Source organism: Peromyscus leucopus, chromosome 20 (assembly GCF_004664715.2).
Source record: "Peromyscus leucopus breed LL Stock chromosome 20, UCI_PerLeu_2.1, whole genome shotgun sequence".
NCBI classification, from domain to species: Eukaryota; Metazoa; Chordata; class Mammalia; order Rodentia; family Cricetidae; genus Peromyscus; species Peromyscus leucopus.
The window spans coordinates 43681524-43701187 of record NC_051080.1 but is presented as its reverse complement, the minus strand read 5'-3'; the positions used below and the strand labels follow the sequence as shown (position 1 = coordinate 43701187).

The 19664-nt window shown below is 39.0% G+C and overlaps 1 protein-coding gene across 1 annotated transcript in view; it reads left to right on the top strand.

Moving 5' to 3' along the window:
• The window catches only part of Rnf19a (ring finger protein 19A, RBR E3 ubiquitin protein ligase), a 45413-nt gene that overhangs the window by 10807 nt on the left and 14942 nt on the right, over positions 1-19664 (top strand). Inside the window, 3 exon segments of the mRNA XM_028884486.2 lie at positions 8724-8883; positions 8885-9489; positions 16179-16387. Coding sequence (XP_028740319.1) covers positions 8845-8883; positions 8885-9489; positions 16179-16387 — 853 coding nt within the window. The 5' untranslated portion in view covers positions 8724-8844.

The window sequence follows — 19664 nt, the reverse complement described above, 5'->3', positions numbered from 1 at the left end:
GCATTTTTTGTAGCAAATACTATTTTCTATGAGCTACACATTGTGTGAGGTACCAGAGAGACATAGCTTACATTTTACTTCAGTAATAAGTTAGGTTTACTTAGATACTTTGTCAAAAGTTGATTTCACATTATTCTCCTAGTTTCTGTTTAGAGTGATTGATATCCATATTTATAATGGAGATCACAGACTCCTAGAGCAGTGGTTCTCAACCTTCCTAATGCTGCGACCTTTCAATACAGTTCCTACTGTTGTGATGACCCTCAACTGTAAAATTACTTCGTTGCTACTTCATAACTGTAATTTTGCTACTGTTGTGAATCGTATGTAAATATCCTATATGCAGGATATCTGATATACGAGTCCTGTGAAAGGGTCACTTGACCTCCAAAGGGGTCTTGATGCACAGGTTGAGAACCACTGTTCTAGAGTATTGTTGTCACTAAAGATGGCTGAGGTCTTGACTCCCAAGTTTCTTCTGATGCTGGGTATTTTTTGTTTACCACTCCCACCACATCCTCCAGGTCCCATTTTAAAAACCATAGGCCAGGCCTGGTGGCACCTGTCTTTAATCCCAGCACCCAGGAGGCAGAGGCTGGTAGTGTTCTGAGAGTTCAAGGCCAGCCTGGTCTACATAGTGAGTTCCAGGAAAGCCAGAGCTACATAATAGAGAGAGACCCTGCCCTTCCCCCCAGTTTTTTTTTAAATAGTTTTTTTGAGACAGGGTTTCTCCATGAGCCCTGGCTGTCCTGAACTTGCTCTGTAGACCAGGCTGGCCTCAAACTCACAAAGATCCGCCTGCCTCTGTCTCCCGAGTGTTTTAGTTGTTTTCATTTTAGGTATATGAATGTTCTTCTGCACCACGTGTGTACCACACCAGATATGTGTGCCTTGGACCGTTGGAGGTCAGAAGACAGAACTGGAGTTACACAGACCATTGTGAGCCGTCATGTGGGTGCTGGGTACAGGACTTAGGTCCTCTGTGAGAGCAACAAGTACTCGTAAATGCTAACCCGCTGCTCCAACTGCTACATCCACTCTTCTTCATTCACCCCTCTGCCTTGCTTTGTGATCCAGAGCATTAACCTCTAAGAATTATCTCAGTTGTCCTCTTGTTGACTTTTAGTTGAATTTAGCCAAATTTGAGGCCCTGGTTGGATATTGGATTCAGAGGAGGAAAAAAAAGGGGGGGGGTATTTATTCTTTACTTTGTGCGTCCACCTAAGGGATGACAGCAGCTTTATCTTCGTTAAATTTTCTTTTTAACCCTATCCCCACCTTTCTAAGTGCACATCCTTCACTTACCTCTTTGCGAATGCTGTTTTTAAGATTTATTATCTATTTCTATTTTCTGTGTCTGGGTGTTTTGTGCTGACCTGCAGAGGTCAGAGGAGAGGACCAGATCCCCTGGAACAAGGTACATGGATAGTGGTGAACTGCACTGTGGTGCTCTGCTGCGCTTCTCTCCAGCGCTAGCTTTTGCCTTGACTAGAACTGTGACCAGCACGACTTGTCTTCAGTCTGTGCCTTGAGCCTTCTGACTGCAGGGTGCTTCATCAGTAAATTCAGTGTTTAAAATCTAGAGCACATTTTTCTTTAAATCAGTATTTTAATTGTTGATTAGGTGTTTCAGTTGAACTGTTCAACTTTTGTAGTTTTTACAAAGTGTAAGAAAATAATTGTCAAATTAAATACATTTAAGTAGTGTCAAAACAAACTAATCCCTTACTGGAGAAATGGCTCAGAGGTTGAGTCATTCATTTTCTTTTCCAGAGGACTCCATTTCAGTTCCCAGGTCCAGGGGGATCTGATACCCTCTTTTAGAGCGCGCGCGCACACACACATGGATAAACTTTAAAAACTGTTTTGTTTGTCACTTTTACTAGGTCTATAGAACACATGGCTTTTATATGTGGTACAGACACCTTTGTTTGGGCCATTTCATTTCATTCCTCCTCCTCCTCCCTCCTCCTCTCCTCTTCTCTTCTCTTCTCCTCTTCCTCTTCCTCCTCCCTCTCCCTCTCCCCTCTCCTCCCTCCCTCCTCTCCCTCCCTCTCCCTCCTCTCTCTCTCTCTCTCTCTCTCTCTCGCTCTCTCTCGCTCTCTCTCGCTCTCTCTCGCTCTCTCTCGCTCTCTCGCTCTCTCTCGCTCAGAAATAGGAAATGTAACTCTGGCTGTCCTTGAACTCATTGTGAACCATCTACTTCAGTCTCAGTTCAGTTCACCACCTCTCTGGGCTCCATTTCATTTCTCAGTTCCACATATTCCTCGAGAGATGGATAAAAGAATCAAGGCGAGGGAGTGTAAACACTAGAATAGAAGTTAGAAAAGTAATGTGACCTGCTTCTCCTTGGTTGAAGGAGGCACTGGGGTTTCTTTGCCACTGAAAAACTAATTCTCTAGCAGTGAAAATATATACAGTTGGAATTGTGCTGAATGTGAAAAGAAACATTTCTCACTGTTTCATTAGCAGATGACTAGAGTTCCTTATGACACTGAAGTGACTATGGAGTCTACTTACATTTCACTCTGTTTCAGGAGCCAAGCTCTTCTAGTATTTTTAATTACTGATCCATACTTTCATTCTTGGGGAAAGGATCTCATTAAATAGATAGGCATTAAATCATGGAGGTTGCATTCATTAGGGTTTTCCAGAGAAACAAATGTCACAGATACACAGAAAGATTTTTGTTTTGTTTTGTTATGTTGTTATGAAGACAGAAACATACTATGATCTGCTGTCTGCAAGCTAGAGGCTGAGGAAAACTGATAGAATTCCAGTCCAAATGCAAATGTTTGGGAACTAAGTGTTAGAAGTTCTGGTCTGAGTTCAAAAGGTCTGGGAACCAGGAGCTCTCAGGCCCAAGAGTGGGAGAAAGGTAGATATCAGGCAGAGGACAGACTCCCCTTTTCCCTTCTCTCTCTATCCAGGCCCTCAGTGGCTTAGTTGGTGCTCACACACATTAGTAAGGTGCTCTTCTGTACTCAGTGTGCTGATTTAGGTCCTGCTCTCTTACATACCATCCGAAATTCTTCTTCCCATCACTGCTTTTCTTCATGTTATCAGTGTTTTGTAGCTTAACAAATCAGTTGGGAATCTTTCTGTGCTCTCTATCATTTGTTCTTATTCTAAAATGGTTAAGTATTTGTTGTATAGTGCAAGCACCTGGGTTGGGAGAGATTGAGAGAGATTTAAATCATAAAGATTTCAAGTTCCATAGACAGGAGTGTGCTGAGGAGGATAGGATAGCTTAGCCATGCTGGCCACTTACAGTGAAGGAAGCAGGGTATCCAACAGCAACCTGCAGAACAAAGAAACTTCCTTACTCGAATACACTTGGGGGCAGGAGCCTCTGAACTTAGAGGGAGAAGTCTCTAAGTCTTTAGAGAAGGTACTAGGTAGGATAGAAGGCTGTAGTTTAAGAAGCGAAGTCTGTTGTCCACCCTACTTTGGGGCTGCTGCATTTTAGGAATTTTGTCTTTTAGGGAAGGTACCATATAGGTAAGGCATGGCTGATCCTCTACAAGGGCAGCATCTGTGACCTAATGAGGGGTGTGTGTGTGTATACATACGTGTATATACTTGTGTGCATGTAGCAGACCCGCCCCCACACTTATATACCTCGGGAACTCTTGAGGAATGAGGGATAAGAGACTTAGTTAGAAACAGAGAGAAACACAGGATAGACTCGGGTGGGCCTGGATCCTTATCCACCGGCCCAGAACTTTATTCCAAAGGTCTGTTTATAACAATGCCAAGGGGTGGAGCAAAAGACCTCCCCATTGCTAGTTAGACCCTTACAAACACCTGGTACCCAGGCCCATGGTCCAATCAACCTCCTATGCAGTCCTGCTGGATCCTGCCACTAGGAAACCTAGTGGGCTCCGACATGTGCCCGTGGAGATGTTGAGCGAGGACATTCAAGTACCTTTATTTCACTCTGTCTTACTCCCTTGAAGAAGACAGAATCTGTAACTGAACCTGTTTCTTTATCTGGACTGGCAGCCAGCAAGTCCCAGCAATCCCCTCTCTACCTCTCCCTGCTCCAGTTTTGGGATTATAGGCACAAGTGGCTACACCTGGCTTTCTATATATAGCTTTAGATTCAGGTCCACATGCTTTTGTAGCAAGTGCTCTTACCCAATGACCATCTCCCTAGCCCCATACTTTGGATCATTTTTGGTTTGGTTTTGTTGTTTTTGAGACAAGGTCTCATTGTGTATCTCTGGCTGTCCTGGAACTTACTATGTAGACTAGACTCATGGAGATTCACCTGAGTACTAGGATTAAAGGCTTGGTGTGTGCTACCATGCTTGGCAATACCTAGGATCTTATATAGTATATTCTGTATAAATCCAGTGGACCTTATTAGTCTTTGTAGACTAAGTTTGAAGTAATTGGATGGATATAGATATAGACATGTTTTTTTATGTGTGTATATGTCTATATACACACACATATGCATGTCTAGGAGGTTTGATAATGAAGCCACAGTCTGATAGTTTCTGAATTTCTGTTTCTCCATCTATAAAATGAGAATAATGAAAAATGTTTTTAGCTAAAATTTGTGAATTGCAAATCATTCAGGAGAGAAAAGTGAGCTGCTTGTGTCCCTACTTCCAGGGTGGTAAGATAAAAAAACATTGACTATATCTTCTGAATTTGCCGTTACATAGATCTCTTCTTAATCTTGTTCATATGGCTTGCAAGATGGTTCCTTTTTTTGTTTTTTGGTTTTTTGTTTGTTTGTTTTTATAAAGGTGAATTCTGTATTAGGCTGTCATTTGCTATAATTTCTCAATGATACCCCTCTATGTTTTGTGAAAATTGAGATATTTTAAGACAAACTAACAGGTAAATTTTATGAATAATGGCTTATAATTACAGCTGGTATATGGATAATGTTTCTTTAGATTACTAAAGTCCAGATTGGAAGTATGTGTATCTTATTAATAGTAATAATCTCAGTGTTTAGAACATGGAGGGCAAGATTTCTACTGTGAGATTTCACCAAAGTTCTTGTTTACTGAGGCATTCCCAGTTCTCTTTAGTCACATGTTTATGGATAATTCCCTTGGACCATTTCTCCAAAGGGTGGTCATTAAACTGTGTGGATTTTTAAAAGAAGTATTGGGACTGGAGAGGTATCTCAGCAATTAAGAGTACTTACTGCTCTTCTAGAAGACTTAAGTTCCCAGCACCCATGTCAAGAAGCATATAGCTACCTGTAACTTAGGCACCAGGGAATCTGATGCCCTTTTCTGGCCATGACCACCCCCACACACACATGCATATACCCCTACACACAGTTACACAAACATAACCTACTTAAAAAAAAAAAAAAAAAAGGAACATATGGTAGCATGCACTTTTAATCCCAGCACTTGGGAGGCAGAGGTAGGTGGATATATGTGTGTTTGAGGCCAGCCTGGTCTACATAGTGAGTTCCAGGGCAGCTTGGAATATGTTGTGAGATCTTATCTCAAAAAAAAAAAAAAACTAGATGGTGATGGTACACACCTTTAATCCTAGCACTCCTGAGTTAGATCGAGGCCAGGACAGGTGGAGCTACATAGATCTACAGATCTACAGAACTCAAGTTCCAGGACAGGTGGGGCTACACAGAGAAACCATGTCTCAAAAAACAAACATACAAAAAAAACCCACAAAACTAAATAATTTTTTTTTTGAAATAAAAATAGTCTTACTGCCTCCCTAGCATAATGAGTGAGAAACAGAGAATGTTTTCCCTTGCAAGGACAGAAGGCAACCTATAGGAATTTGTTTTTAAGTGAGTGTGTTTATCAAAGTATGTTGGCAGAAGTTTCCGTCCTGCCAGCAGCTCCCATATAAACACACAGGTTTATATTGTAAATGCTTGCCCATAGCTCAGGCTTGTTACCCAGCTCTTACATTTAAATTAACCCATAATTCTTATCTACCCTCTGCCACGTGGCTCATGGCGTGTTACCTCATTTTCTACAGTCCTGCTTCCTCTGCATCTGCTGGTGTCTCCCTGACTCTGCCCTTCTTTATCCCAGCAGCCTTAGTTTGCTTGTCCTGCCTATACTTCCTGCTTGGCTCCTGGCCAGTAGCTTTTCATTAACAATGAGAGCAGCACATTTTCACAGTGTACAGGATTATTGCACAGCAAAAATGTCTGTAGTATTAGTGGTTGTTAAGTAGAGTGTGCAGCCAAATCACTGAGGAACATTTTAAATATCAAAAGAATACCAAAAGTTGTGTCCCTATTCTACAAGTGGTCTCATACCATAGATACTATTTTGCGATTGTCATTTCTCAGCACTCTGTATGAATCTTTCCATAGCTTACATTTGGATTATAGTTTGTTCATTTAAGTGCCCAGTTGAATACTCAAACATTATTTATTTACTTATTTATTGGTTTTTCAAGACAGGGTTTCTCTGTGTAGCCCTGGCTCTCCTGGATCTCGCTCTGTAGCCCAGGCTGGCCTCGAACATAGAGATCCACCTGCCTCTGCTCCCAAGTGCTGGGATTAAAGGTGTGCACTGCCGCCAGGCTTACATGTTATTCTCCAGTTTTACATGGAGATTTTATTGTTTTGCTCCCCCCCACACACACACACTCTTTTACCAACTATACAGCAATAGATAGATTTATTTGCAATATATATTATTATTTCACTTGAAGGACAAACTTTATAAGTAGGGTACCTGGGCTTAAGAATTTTCTGATTTAACCATGTGGTGGTGGCGGTGGCGCACGCCTCTAATCCCAGCACTCGGGAGGCAGAGCCAGGCGGATCTCTGTGAGTTCAAGGCCAGCCTGGTCTACAGGGCGAGATCCAGGATAGGCACCAAAACTACACAGAGAAACCCTGTCTCAACAAACAAACAAACAACAACAAAAGATTTAAAATAATACTAAATACACACACACACACACTTGTGCTTAGATTCTTCTAGCAAGACATGAGGTGATTCTTTCACTAAACTAATATCAATCAACCTTTTACAGCTTTTCTTGGTATCTACCACAATAGTGTCTAATGTTTGGATTTTTATGTCTTTAGTTGTGATTGTTGTTGAATGTTTCCTGTCTGACTAATTTTTATGATACTCAAAACCACTTGCTGAGTCTGTGTGGCTCTCAGACTTTACATTGTTTCCTCACTGGTGCTAGTGTATAAAGTCAACTTGTGTAATAAGAAAGCTTATTCTTTACTAAACATGTTTTCCAGTGTATTGTGTATGGTCTTGTTTAGGAGTAAAAATACTGGGTAACCATATGCTCTCGTTTGGTAGATGTTGTTAAACAGTTTCCAAAGTAGTTGTGCCATTTTATTTTCTCACCACTAATATGAAAGAGTCCTCACTCCTCCACATCCCTGTCAACATCTAGAAATACCAATCTCCTCGTTTTAGCCATCTACTAGGTATATAGTGGCCTGTCTGTGTAGCTGTAGTGAAGATTAATAATGTTGTGCACTTAAACATGCTTTTGTACAGTGCTTGTTATACCCCTGTCCATTTCTCTTTTGGATTGTCTGTGTCTATGTACATGTACATGCCCTTTACCTCTTCTGGACACTGTTCTTTTATTAGCTGTTTGTGGTGCCTGGCTTCTTCCACGCCGTTAATACTTGTTTCTTGGACTTTCTTTCATCATTTACCCTCTTTTATTTTATGATTAGCACTTGTAATGTTCTGTGTAAGAAATCTTTTTGTTGAAATATTATTCTCTTTGTCTCCTAAAAACTTCTTCACATTTAAATTTGTGAATTTGCTGTAATTGATTTTTTAAAATCATTTTATTATTGTTTGTATGTTTCTATGTTCATATGACATGGTGTATTCATGAAATTCAGAGGACAACTTTCAGGAGGCAGTTCCCACCTTCTACTATGTATGTTCCAGGAATAGACCCCAGGTCATCAGGCTTATGTGGCAAGTGCTTTTATGGGGTGAGCCATAGGTCAAATTCCTGATCCCCTCTCAAACAATTTTTAAAAGACTATTTTTAGTGCTCAGCAAAGTCACCTTTGTTAAAAATCAAATATAATAGGTGAGGTTTTCTTTTTTATGTTTTTTTTTTCTTCAGTTTTTTGAGACAAGGTTGCCCTGTGTAGCCCTGACTGTCCTGGAACTTGCTCTGTAGACTAGGCTGGCCTCACAGAGCTCTGCCTGCCTCCGCCTCCGCCTCCCGAGTGCTGAGATTAAAGGTGTGCACCACCACCACTCAGCTAATATGTGAGATTTTTAAAGGACCGTCTTTATTCTGTTGAGTTGGTTTGTCACCACCCTAATAACATGCACATTACCATAATTGTGAAATTATAGGAAGTGATTGTTTCTGGAATGTAAGAGACCCTCTACCTAGAATGTTTTTCTTTAAGATTATCATATAAGCCATTCCTAAATTTGTTTTCATGTGCATTTTATTCCTAATTAAAAACAAATTAAAGGCAGCGAGGAATCTTTTAAATCAATGATAGCATCAAGATTTGTCTAAGACTTTTGTAACAATTGTTTCAGTTCAAATGTAGGAAACCTTATATTAGGATTAAAGAATGTGTTTGCTATTTCAGTATTCATTGTACATTTTCCTGTAGACTAATGACTTTAATTTTTATGCTAATGGTTATAGAACATACTTGTTAAAAATTTCACAGAGAACCTGTAAGATTATAAAAACATATACATATAAAAATACAGTTAAATTGTTTGTTTTTTGTTTTTTAGGACATCTGTGACAACAGTCTTCTCTAATTGAACTTTTTCAAGATTCTCTGAAGGAGCCAATAGGATTTTTTTTGCACCATGACTTAATCTGAATACAAGAACAAAAATTAATTTTATTTATATGTATAATGAAGGGCTGTGTATGAACACTGACCCTCAACTCAATTCTAATGAGCGTTTTAGACATGAGTTTACATCGGCAAATGGGTTCAGATAGAGATCTTCAGTCTTCTGCCTCATCTGTGAGCTTGCCTTCTGTCAAAAAGGCACCCAAAAAGAGAAGAATTTCAATAGGCTCGCTCTTTCGGGGGAAAAAGGACAACAGGCGTAAATCAAGGGAGCTCAATGGCGGGGTGGATGGAATTGCAAGTATTGAAAGTATACATTCTGAAATGTGTACGGATAAGAACTCCATTTTCTCTACAAATACCTCTTCTGACAATGGATTGACTTCCATCAGCAAACAAATTGGAGACTTCATAGAATGTCCTTTGTGCCTATTGCGGCATTCTAAAGACAGGTTTCCCGATATAATGACATGTCACCATAGGTCTTGTGTGGATTGCTTACGACAGTACCTAAGGATAGAAATCTCTGAAAGTAGAGTTAATATCAGTTGTCCAGAATGTACCGAACGGTTTAATCCCCATGACATTCGCTTGATATTAAGTGATGATGTCTTAATGGAAAAATATGAAGAGTTTATGCTTCGACGATGGCTTGTTGCAGATCCTGACTGTAGGTGGTGTCCAGCTCCAGACTGTGGGTGAGAACATATCATTTGGCTTTTGTTAGTTTGTTTTTCTCTAGGGATAAGATAAGAATTTTCTTGTAGTCTAAAATATAGTCTTAACACTCTAAATAACTTATTCAAGAACAAAACATTTTGGGTATATAGATAGCATACTAAGTATTGAAATTCAGAAATCCTAACTTGTTTTTATATTGTCTCTGTTAAATTATTACCTGCATTTTGTGAAGACAACTGCCAGTGAGATGGTGGGAAACAGGAATAAATTATAAGCAAATTTGAATGTCCTCACCCATGAACAGTTTTTTTTTTTTTTTGATAACAGAATGCTCAGTGTTAGGGTTATTTGTTGTTATAAATAAATGATGCTTTTGAAAGGCATTTATACCACAGATAAGTGTGTTTGTGTTCATAGGTGAACATCTTCAGGTTTCAAGAATTGCTACACAGGAATTCTATAATTCATTACCTTAAGTTCTAAATGACAAATGCCATTTTCTCCACATTAAAATAAAATAATTTTGCATATGTATTAGATTATTATGTAACTGCAGCCTGCATGTTGTGCAGTTGTCAGAACTAAGAAAAACCAGATATTTGCCCTTTAAGTTAGTTAAACGCCCTTTATATAACTTTATAGTAAGAGCCACAAAAAGGGTGGTAGCTCAGTTGGTAAAATGACTACTTTGCAAACATGGGGGACCTGAGTCTGGATCCCCAGAATCCATGTCAGAAAGCTGGGCTTGGTGGACATACCTGTAGCCCCAGTGCTGGGGCCAGGCAGAGACAGGTGGGTTCCTGAAGCTCGTTGACCAGCTAGCCTAGACAAATTAAGTGGAGAATGATTGAAGGAAGACAGCCATTGTCAGCCTCTGGCCTCATGTACATGTGCCTCCAGCATATTTGTGTGTACATACCCTACACATAGCACAAAAACGACATATAAGACTACTAAAAAGATACACAGTCCATGAAAAGTAAAATTTAACATACCATTAGTATCCCATACATTATATAAGTAGAACTTATAAAAACCCTGCATTTCTATATTATTTGATTATAGATCCAGGAAAAGCTAGGATGTGAGTTTTGTGGTGATATATTGTGTTCCCCGATATATTGTGATACATTGTGTGCATCCTAATAAACTTATCTGGGGTCAGAGAACAGAACAGCCACCAGATAGACATAGTGGCCAGAAAATGGTGGCACACACACCTTTAATCCTATCACTTGGGAGGCAGAGATCCATCCAAACTCTGTGAGTTCAAGGCCACACTGGAAACAGCCAGGCATGGTGACTCACGCCTTTAATCCCAGGAAGTGATGGCAGAAAGCAGAAAGGTATATAAGGTGTGAAAACCAGGAACTAGTCTGGCTAAACTTTTAGGCTTTTGAGCAGCAGTTTGGCTGAGATTCATTTGGATGAGGACTTGGAGGCTTCCAGTCTGAGGAAACAGGATCAGCTGAGGAATTGGCAGGGTGAGGTAGCTGTGGCTTGTTCTGTTTCTCTGATCTTCCAGCATTCACCCCAATACCTGGCTTCAGGTTTGATTTTATTAATAAGACCTTCTAAGATTCATGCTACAGAGTTTATTAAATTATAGTTTCACAATTTTATTGCCTGAATCAAACAAGTTTTTAAAAACTTGTTGAGTAAATTTTCAGATTGCATCTAGTCTATATTCCCTGATTTTAAATGGAAAAAGTTAAGTATTTCCCATCTGGGTAAATCAGTGAACACACAACTGTCTACCAAGGATTACTGTGTAATGTAAAGCACTAAAACTTAGTTACTTAATACTTTATGAATTCATTAGTTGTGTAAGTCTCAGATAGAATCTAGTATCAGATTTGAATTATGCTTCCCGATACGAAAGAGTTTCTGTTGTAACAAAAGCATACATTAGTGATACTATTTAAGGGCTCATGGGTGTAGTTCAGTGGGTAAATTACGTGCCTAGCAAGTGTGAGGTCCAGAGTCTGCTCCCCAGCACCATATAAACTGAGGATGTTGGTGCATGCTTACAATTTTAGCACGTGGGAAGCAGAAGCAGGACAATCAAGTTCAAAATCATCCTCAACCATATAGTTTGTTCAGAGTTAGCCAGGGCTGCATAAGACCCTTCCTCAAAAATATATCGGTAGTATGTATGTGTGTATGTAAAAAGAAGGTAACTCTTTAAACTAGGCCACAGCCAGCTGAGTTTCCAGGGGTAATGGCAGAACCAAACTCCGGGATCTGTGATAAGTTACACTCTGTGTCTAGAAAATAGGATTAATGAGCAGTGGTTTCAAATAATTTGCGCGAGAGAGCGGAGAGAGCGTATCCTATTTAAACAGCTCAGATGTGATTGCATCACTTGGGAGCACAGGGGCCACTTGCACGGTAGTTTCACTGGTGCAAGAGGGAAAATGTCTCTCCTCAAATTAGGTTTTGAGTTGGACAAAACATTTTACCTTATCCTTTTAAGAATCATTATATCTAATGCTACCATAAAACACTTCAAACACTGAGAGATGATTTCTGTTGTATATATCATGTGGAGGAAGAATGTGGTTTTCAGAGTATTTTTCATAGAACCCCAGGACACGAGTTATTAATGAAGTGTCAGAAACTGTGGCCAGCATAAACTGACAGTAAATCTAAGGGCCCACAACTTCTGGTTGATAAATAGCTCTGTATTATCTTGTCACCACACATAACACATTAAACAGAATCAGAGCAGATTACAGAGGTAGTTATAAAAGTAAAATAAGAAAATATACATGGATGATTTACTCACTTGCCACATTATCTATTAAAATTGAATACACCTTACAGTAGAGAGAGTAACACCAAGAGAAACAAAATAGGAACACCTAATTCAATAAATTATATTCTTAAAAACAAATTTATGGTGGTTATATAAATGTAGTAAAGAATTATCCCTCATTAATTTGGCTGTACAGTAAGTTGGTGTTGATGTCAGTAGTCTTTTTTTTTTTTTTTTTTTTGGTTTTTCGAGACAGGGTTTCTCTGCGTAGCTTTGCGCCTTTCCTGGAACTCACTTGGTAGCCCAGGCTGGCCTCGAACTCACAGAGATCCGCCTGGCTCTGCCTCCCAAGTGCTGGGATTAAAGGCAGGCGTGCGCCACCAACGCCCGGCAATGTCAGTAGTCTTAACTACAAAGGACAGAAAGCTAGTTAGAGTCCCTTTATTTTTACATTATTGTTTGTGTTGGCTCTCTAGAGATTAAGAGCATAATTTATATGTAGCTGGTAATGTTACAGGTGTTATATTGGTATTGTATAGAAAACTTTACCCACTAACATGAAACTTGTATGCACAGTTTGAGTGTCATGTAGGTGGACGTGGGGAATCAAATGTGGGTCCTCTGCAAGAGCAGCCAGCGCTCTTGATTATTGAGCCGTATCTCCAGTTGCTGCCACTTGAAAACAAACATAGAAACCAGCTTATCTTAGCATTAGCCTTTGACTTCCTCTGATCTCCCGTTTGGCTCCTCTTCTAGCCTCTTCATTCCTTCAGTAGAAGATACGATATGGAAGAGGCTTGGAATAAAATGTCTTTTTCCTTTTCACTGAAATTTTTCTTTTTTCTTTTTTAAGACAAGGTTTCTCCATGTAGCTTTGTAGCCTGTCCTGGATCTCACTCTGTAGACCAGGCTGGCCTCCAACTCACAGAGATTCGCCTGCCTCTGCCTCCCAAGTGCTGGGATTAAAGGCGTCAGATACCATCACCCAGCTGAAATTACTATTTTTATATAAAAACTTGACTTTAAATCATATACTTTAAAGTTGAAAATAAAATGTAGATTCTTTCCCCCACCCCTGGGACTGCAATGAATTAGCCATCCTTTAAAAAAGTTTTTTTTAATAAGTATTATTTTTATATGTATGGGTGTTTTGCCTACATGTAAAGTCTGTATACCACATGTATGCAGTGCCCATGGAGGCCAGAAGAGGACATCAAATCCCTTGTGCCTGGAGTTAGTTATAAACCACCACGTGGGTGCTAGGACTCTAACTCAGGTCCTCTGGAAGAGCAGCAGTGCTCTTAAATGCTGAGCCGTCTCTCCAGCCCCTCATTGGTTCTCTTAAAATCTAGGGAAGTGAAATGCTGCTAAATTACTGTTTTGATTTAAATTGCCATTAATTCTGTACTATTTTAATGTAAATTCTCCCAGAAGTAAAAATTTCTTAAATTTGGGTACTGTTAGACATCTGTCCCAGAGAGATTCAATTTTCTTGACATCAACTCTCACAGCAGATGTATTCATAATAGCCCCAACTGGGAAAAGCCCAGCTGTCCATCAACAAGCAATGGTTAAACTGTGGTGCATACATGCACACCACAGAATACTACTCAATCAAATGAATGATGGACACAAATAACAAGACAAAGAAATCTCTGAGGAATTACACTGAGTTAAAGAAAAGTCAGTTTTAAAATGTTACAAGTTTAACATTTGAAGAATGGGATGCTTAAGAGAGTAGTAAGTCAAAAAGGGAGGAATGCTCTTCTATTTAAAATCCTGCACAGTTAATGCAAATGGTCTTGAAATTTGATACAACCTTAGCTATGATAATTACTTAAATTTTATTGCCAATAACAAGAACACCAAAACACCCCAAGTTTCCAGGAAATATTTGATATTTAAAAATAACACAAAAATCCCCCAAAACTTAAATATAGACAGATTTATTTGATATTGCTTTTAAAGAGAGCTAAAAAGCTCTTTGACAGTTCATTTGTATGATTGTGTGTATATGCACTTACAGGAATAGAGCTGCCCTTATGTGTGACTCACAGCTTGTCCTCCTCCCCCATCCCCATCTACAAAGATGTAGAACATTATCACATGATTGTCACTTCTGCTATATAAGGATATTGGCGTTGATACAGCATATTAGTTACTTTTCTGTTGCCATGGTAAAACATCATGCCCAGGGATGAGACCATCACCACCATCGTGGGGAAGCATGGCAGTAGGCAGTCATGGTGGAAGGGACAGATGAGAGCTGGCATCTCAGGTTGCAAGCAGTAAGCAGAGAGAACAAAATGGCAATGGCACATGACTTCAGAAACCTTAATGCCTACCCCTAGTGACATGCTTCCTCCAGTAAGACCACACACCCTAATCCTACCCAAACAGTACAGCAAACTGGGGACTAAATATTCAAAAGCCTTAGACTATGAGGGTTGGGGAGTATGACTCATTCAAATCACCACACACAGTCTAGTCTCTTGGTTTTACTCAGATTTCTCTTTTTACATGAACTAGCTAATTTATGTGGGGTGGATTTAGTTACATGGGATTTTTATCAGGTGTAGGTTTGTGTGCCTACATCACAGTCAAGGATATCACAGTGTTGCCAGTCACAGCCACATTCATGCCTTAGTACCAGCTAACTGCAGAGGCTGAGGCAGGGTCACAAGTTCAAGGTCTGCCTGACTAATAGCAAGTTCAGAGGCAGCAGTTTAGCAAGACCCTGTCTCAAATTTAAAATAAAAAAACAAAAATCTTTTTAAGGGCCATAATCCTTCACGTCATTGTCTAACGGTGTTTACTTCCACTCCACTTTTTCCTGGAACCCTGGCAGTTGATCTAGTTTCCATTGCTGAAACCTTGTCATTCAAGTGTTACATACACTGAAGCATGTAGCTTGTAACATTTTAAAACTGACTTTTCTTTAACTCAGTGTAATTCCTCAGAGATTTCTTTGTCTTGTTATTTGTGTCCATCATTCATTTGATTGAGTAGTATTCTGTGGTGTGCATGTATGCACCACAGTTTAACCATTGCTTGTTGATGGACAGCTGGGCTTTTTCCAGTTGGGGCTATTATGAATACATCTGCTGTGAGAGTTGATGTCAAGAAAATTGAATTTCTCTGGGACAGATGTCTAACAGTACCCAAATTTAAGTTAAAAAAATTTAAAGTATCGAAAATATTTACTCAGAGAATAGACATTAAGGCTAATCATAAATGAAGGCTAATCATAAATGTACTCTTCATCTTTTATTTGATCCCAGACACCCTGTTTTAGTTCAAATAAAGTATTTTTATTAAATTATTATGTGACATTGTTTTCTGTTGTTTTGTTTGAGAAAGGGTCTCACTATGTAGCTCTGGCTGTCTTGGAACTCACTCTGTAAACCAGGCTGGCCTTGAACTCACAGAGATCCACCTGCCTCTGCCTCTTAGTGCTGAAATTAAAGACATGCACCCCCATACCTGGGTAAAATTTGAAAGTAAAGAATTTAGAATTTTTTTTTTTTTTTTTTTTTTTTTTTGGTTTTTCGAGACAGGGTTTCTCTGTGTAGCTTTGCGCCTTTCCTGGAACTCACTTGGTAGCCCAGGCTGGCCTCGAACTCACAGAGATCCGCCTGGCTCTGCCTCCCGAGTGCTGGGACTAAAGGCGTGCGCCACCACCGCCCGGCTAAGAATTGAGAATTTTTTAAAGGTATTTATATTAGAATTTAGAATTTTTTAAAGGTATTTATATTATTTGCATTTATGAACTGTCATTTTTCTTTTTTTTTTCATGTTGGTGAGGTTGTATTAGGGTTTATGATATTTTATTAATGCATATTTGAAAAATGTTTTCTGAGTAGAATTTTAATTGGACGTTTCTTAAATTTTTACTGAATTTATCTTGTTTGGTGTCACATTTTAAATTATTTTCCTTGTTCTTTCAAGATATGCCGTGATAGCGTTTGGATGTGCCAGCTGTCCCAAACTAACCTGTGGGCGAGAAGGCTGCGGGACAGAGTTCTGCTACCACTGTAAGCAGGTCTGGCACCCAAACCAGACCTGCGATGCGGCTCGACAAGAGAGAGCCCAGAGTTTACGCTTAAGGACGATACGTTCTTCATCCATTAGTTACAGCCAGGAGTCTGGAGCAGCAGGTAGTATGTCTGTGTTTATTCAGTGTGTGTGTGTGTGTGTGTGTGTGTGTGTGTGTGTGTGAGAGAGAGAGAGAGAGAGAGAGAGAGAGAGAGAGAGAGAGAAAGAAAATGAGTGGAGATCAGAGAGTAATGTAGGATATTGGTCCTCACCTTTGGTTGTCTGAGACAGGTATCTTGTTTTTCTCTGCTGTGTATGTCAGGCTAGCTGGCCTGTGAACTTGCAGGAATTCCCGTCCTTGCCTTCTGTCTCAGCACAGGAGCCCTGGGATCGCAGGTGTGTGCACAGTGTCTGACTGTGTGGGTTCTGGGGTTCAAACTCAGTCTTCACGCTCTTGAAGCAAGTGCTCTCCTCACTGAGCCACCTGCCCAGTCAGTCCCTGTCTGATTTTCAAAAAGTAAGTTAGTTGACACATAGAGATTGCTTGGTGATTTTAACGTAAAGAATATTCAGTTACCATTATTTACCTTATTTTCCCTTTCCTGTTAAGTGGGTTTTATGCTTTACATATTTCTGTCCTAGAAACCTTATTCTTTTTTTTTTTTTGGTTTTTCGAGACAGGGTTTCTCTGTGTAGCTTTGTGCCTTTCCTGGAGCTCACTTGGTAGCCCAGGCTGGCCTCGAACTCACAGAGATCCGCCTGGCTCTGCCTCCCGAGTGCTGGGATTAAAGGCGTGCGCCACCAACGCCCGGCTTGAAACCTTATTCTTGATGTGTTTTTGTTTAATAAATCCAGAAAGTGGTTCTGAGATTGGAAAGATTTTGTTGTCAGTGACAGCAGAAAAAGAAAGCTGCCTGACTCTGTGTACTAGACCACTGGACACAGTCTGCACCTATTACTCATAAGTGCATGGTACACAGAACTTGTAAACACATTTAATAAAATAATAATTTGGAGTGGAACAATTTACAATTATTTCTGTTTGTATAAAGACCACACAAAAGTTTAATCTTTTAAGTATTTTGTGAAATTTAAAACATTTCAGATATATCGGTCTAGGAATAAGGGCATAAAAATCATACTTTACTTGGGAAGACACACAGAACTTCAGTGTGTCTTTGGGAAGGAAATTAAAAATTACCTAGGGATCTGTTTGTAAAGCATACATCTCATAAATCTCAAAATAAAAAAATTAATTACAAAAATCTCAGATTTCTTAATGCTCTTTGAATGGTCAAAAAAAGTCACTATTTCCTATTAACAGAATTTTCTTTGTTCATTGGGATTTTAATTCCTAGAAAACATTTTGTCTTGATAATTACAATGGAAAAAATTTTAAAATATAGAAATTGGTGTAAAAAAAAAAAAGTGAGACTGTCATGTACTTTATCCTGCTGGAGAAAAAGTCTTTGAAGCTTTAATATGGGTTTAATAATTTATATAATATACTTGGGTTTTCATTCCTATTTGCTTAATGGCTTGTTTCTGTCTCCTCTCCTGAAGATTTGAGGAGAATGCAAAGATATTAGCAGTAGTTGTGATAATTCAGTTAAGGATCCAGAAGGATTTTTTTAGCGAGGACTTGTTCCTCGCTAACCATTGGATGTTCCCTTGAAGAGTGGAGGAGGTATTTTTGGTCACACGGCGCACAGGCATGTAGGGTAATAGAAAGGACTATTCAGAATCTGGACTGAATTTAAGTTCCAGACTCTCCTCTTCCTCTGTGTGACTTGAGCAAGGCGCTTCTCTCGTCTTAAAAATGAAGACAGTACAATGCTTATGTCTGTAGGGTTGCAATATTTCTGCCTCGTACATGTTCTTATGATGTTAGATATGGAAACACCACAGAAATCTGCTAGAGATTTGAGCTTGTGTGAACCAGCATTAAATCAAAAAGAACATTGAAGTGGCTTTTGTTACTTTTTAAATGAGCATTACAACTTAGTTATCTAAACAAACATTGAGCTTCCTCCAAGTAGTCACCATGGGAGAGTTTTTGTAGTAGCCATGTTATACTGGAATGCCTTGCTGTCATAACCAGCAAATTCTGCAAAGGTAGTATCAGTTTGATTTCCATTTGGAAAAGATAACCAAAAGTTCTTTTATAGCTAACTAAAACTAATGATATCATGCTATGTAAATCAGGGATTTTGGTTCAGATAAGTTTACAATTTTATGTTTGCTGCTTCTTAAGCAGATAGGATTAGTATTTCTTTTTGATGTGTACATCAAAAAGTTTTTTTGTTGTGTTAGGTATAAAAGCTAGCCTTTTTCTTGTCTACCCTATGTTTAAAATTTGTAATGCAAATGTTGTAGTCTTTGGGTCTTTTTTTTTTTTTTTTTTTTTTTTTTTGGTTTTTCGAGACAGGGTTTCTCTGTGTAGCTTTGTGCCTTTCCTGGAGCTCACTTGGTAGCCCAGGCTGGCCTTGAACTCACAGAGATCCGCCTGGCTCTGCTGGGATTAAAGGCGTGCGCCGCCCAGCTGTCTTTGGGTCATTTAAATCATAATTTATAAACACTTTTACATTTTATATTCTAGAAATAATCATTTCTCTTTGTCTTTGACTGCTTAGAGCTGTTGGTTTGTTCAAAATAGCTTGAATTGTTAAAACACTTAATGTGAGCCTTACTAATTCTTAGTTATAAACAACTTTAGCCTTTCAAAAAACACTAAGGAAACTTGAATTCATTGATAAAGCAGTTAAAAACTGAGCATAAAACTTGCAGAAATGAAAATAGAATATTAGCTTAATGTTTATAAAATAATAACATGAACAAATACTTAAACTCAGTGGTTAGCATTGTAAATACATTTTCTAAAAAATTACATATAGATAGACAATATAACTGACTAATGGTAATGATTAGATAGGTGTAGGCTGTTATTTAAAGAGCAGCTAGAATTCTGAATGGTGGTATTCAGAACTCTTATTCTTTGTTGATATCTAAGGTTATCTACCACATTTTAACTTGGCATTGTTGTGCATTTTGTAGCACATTAGTATACATGTAGTTGCACCAACAACTCTTGAATAAATGAACAGAAAAGATGGAGACTGCTTATTAGCAGTCATGAGGATAAGAATGGTTACATTTATTCTAAAGCTATTCTCTATGAACTATAGTGTTCTTAGTTGATGTTATTATAATAGAAAAGGGAGTGTTTGTGTACAGCGCCTTAGGTGACTATGAAGTGATCACTCCCTAATGGTGCCTCTTCACTAAAGGGCTGATACAGGAGTCTGAATTCCTCTGTCATTATTCTTGGTTCTCATTGCTTTGCTACCATATTTGAAAATGGTTACAACCTGAAAATTTAGTACAAAGTATATTTCTTAA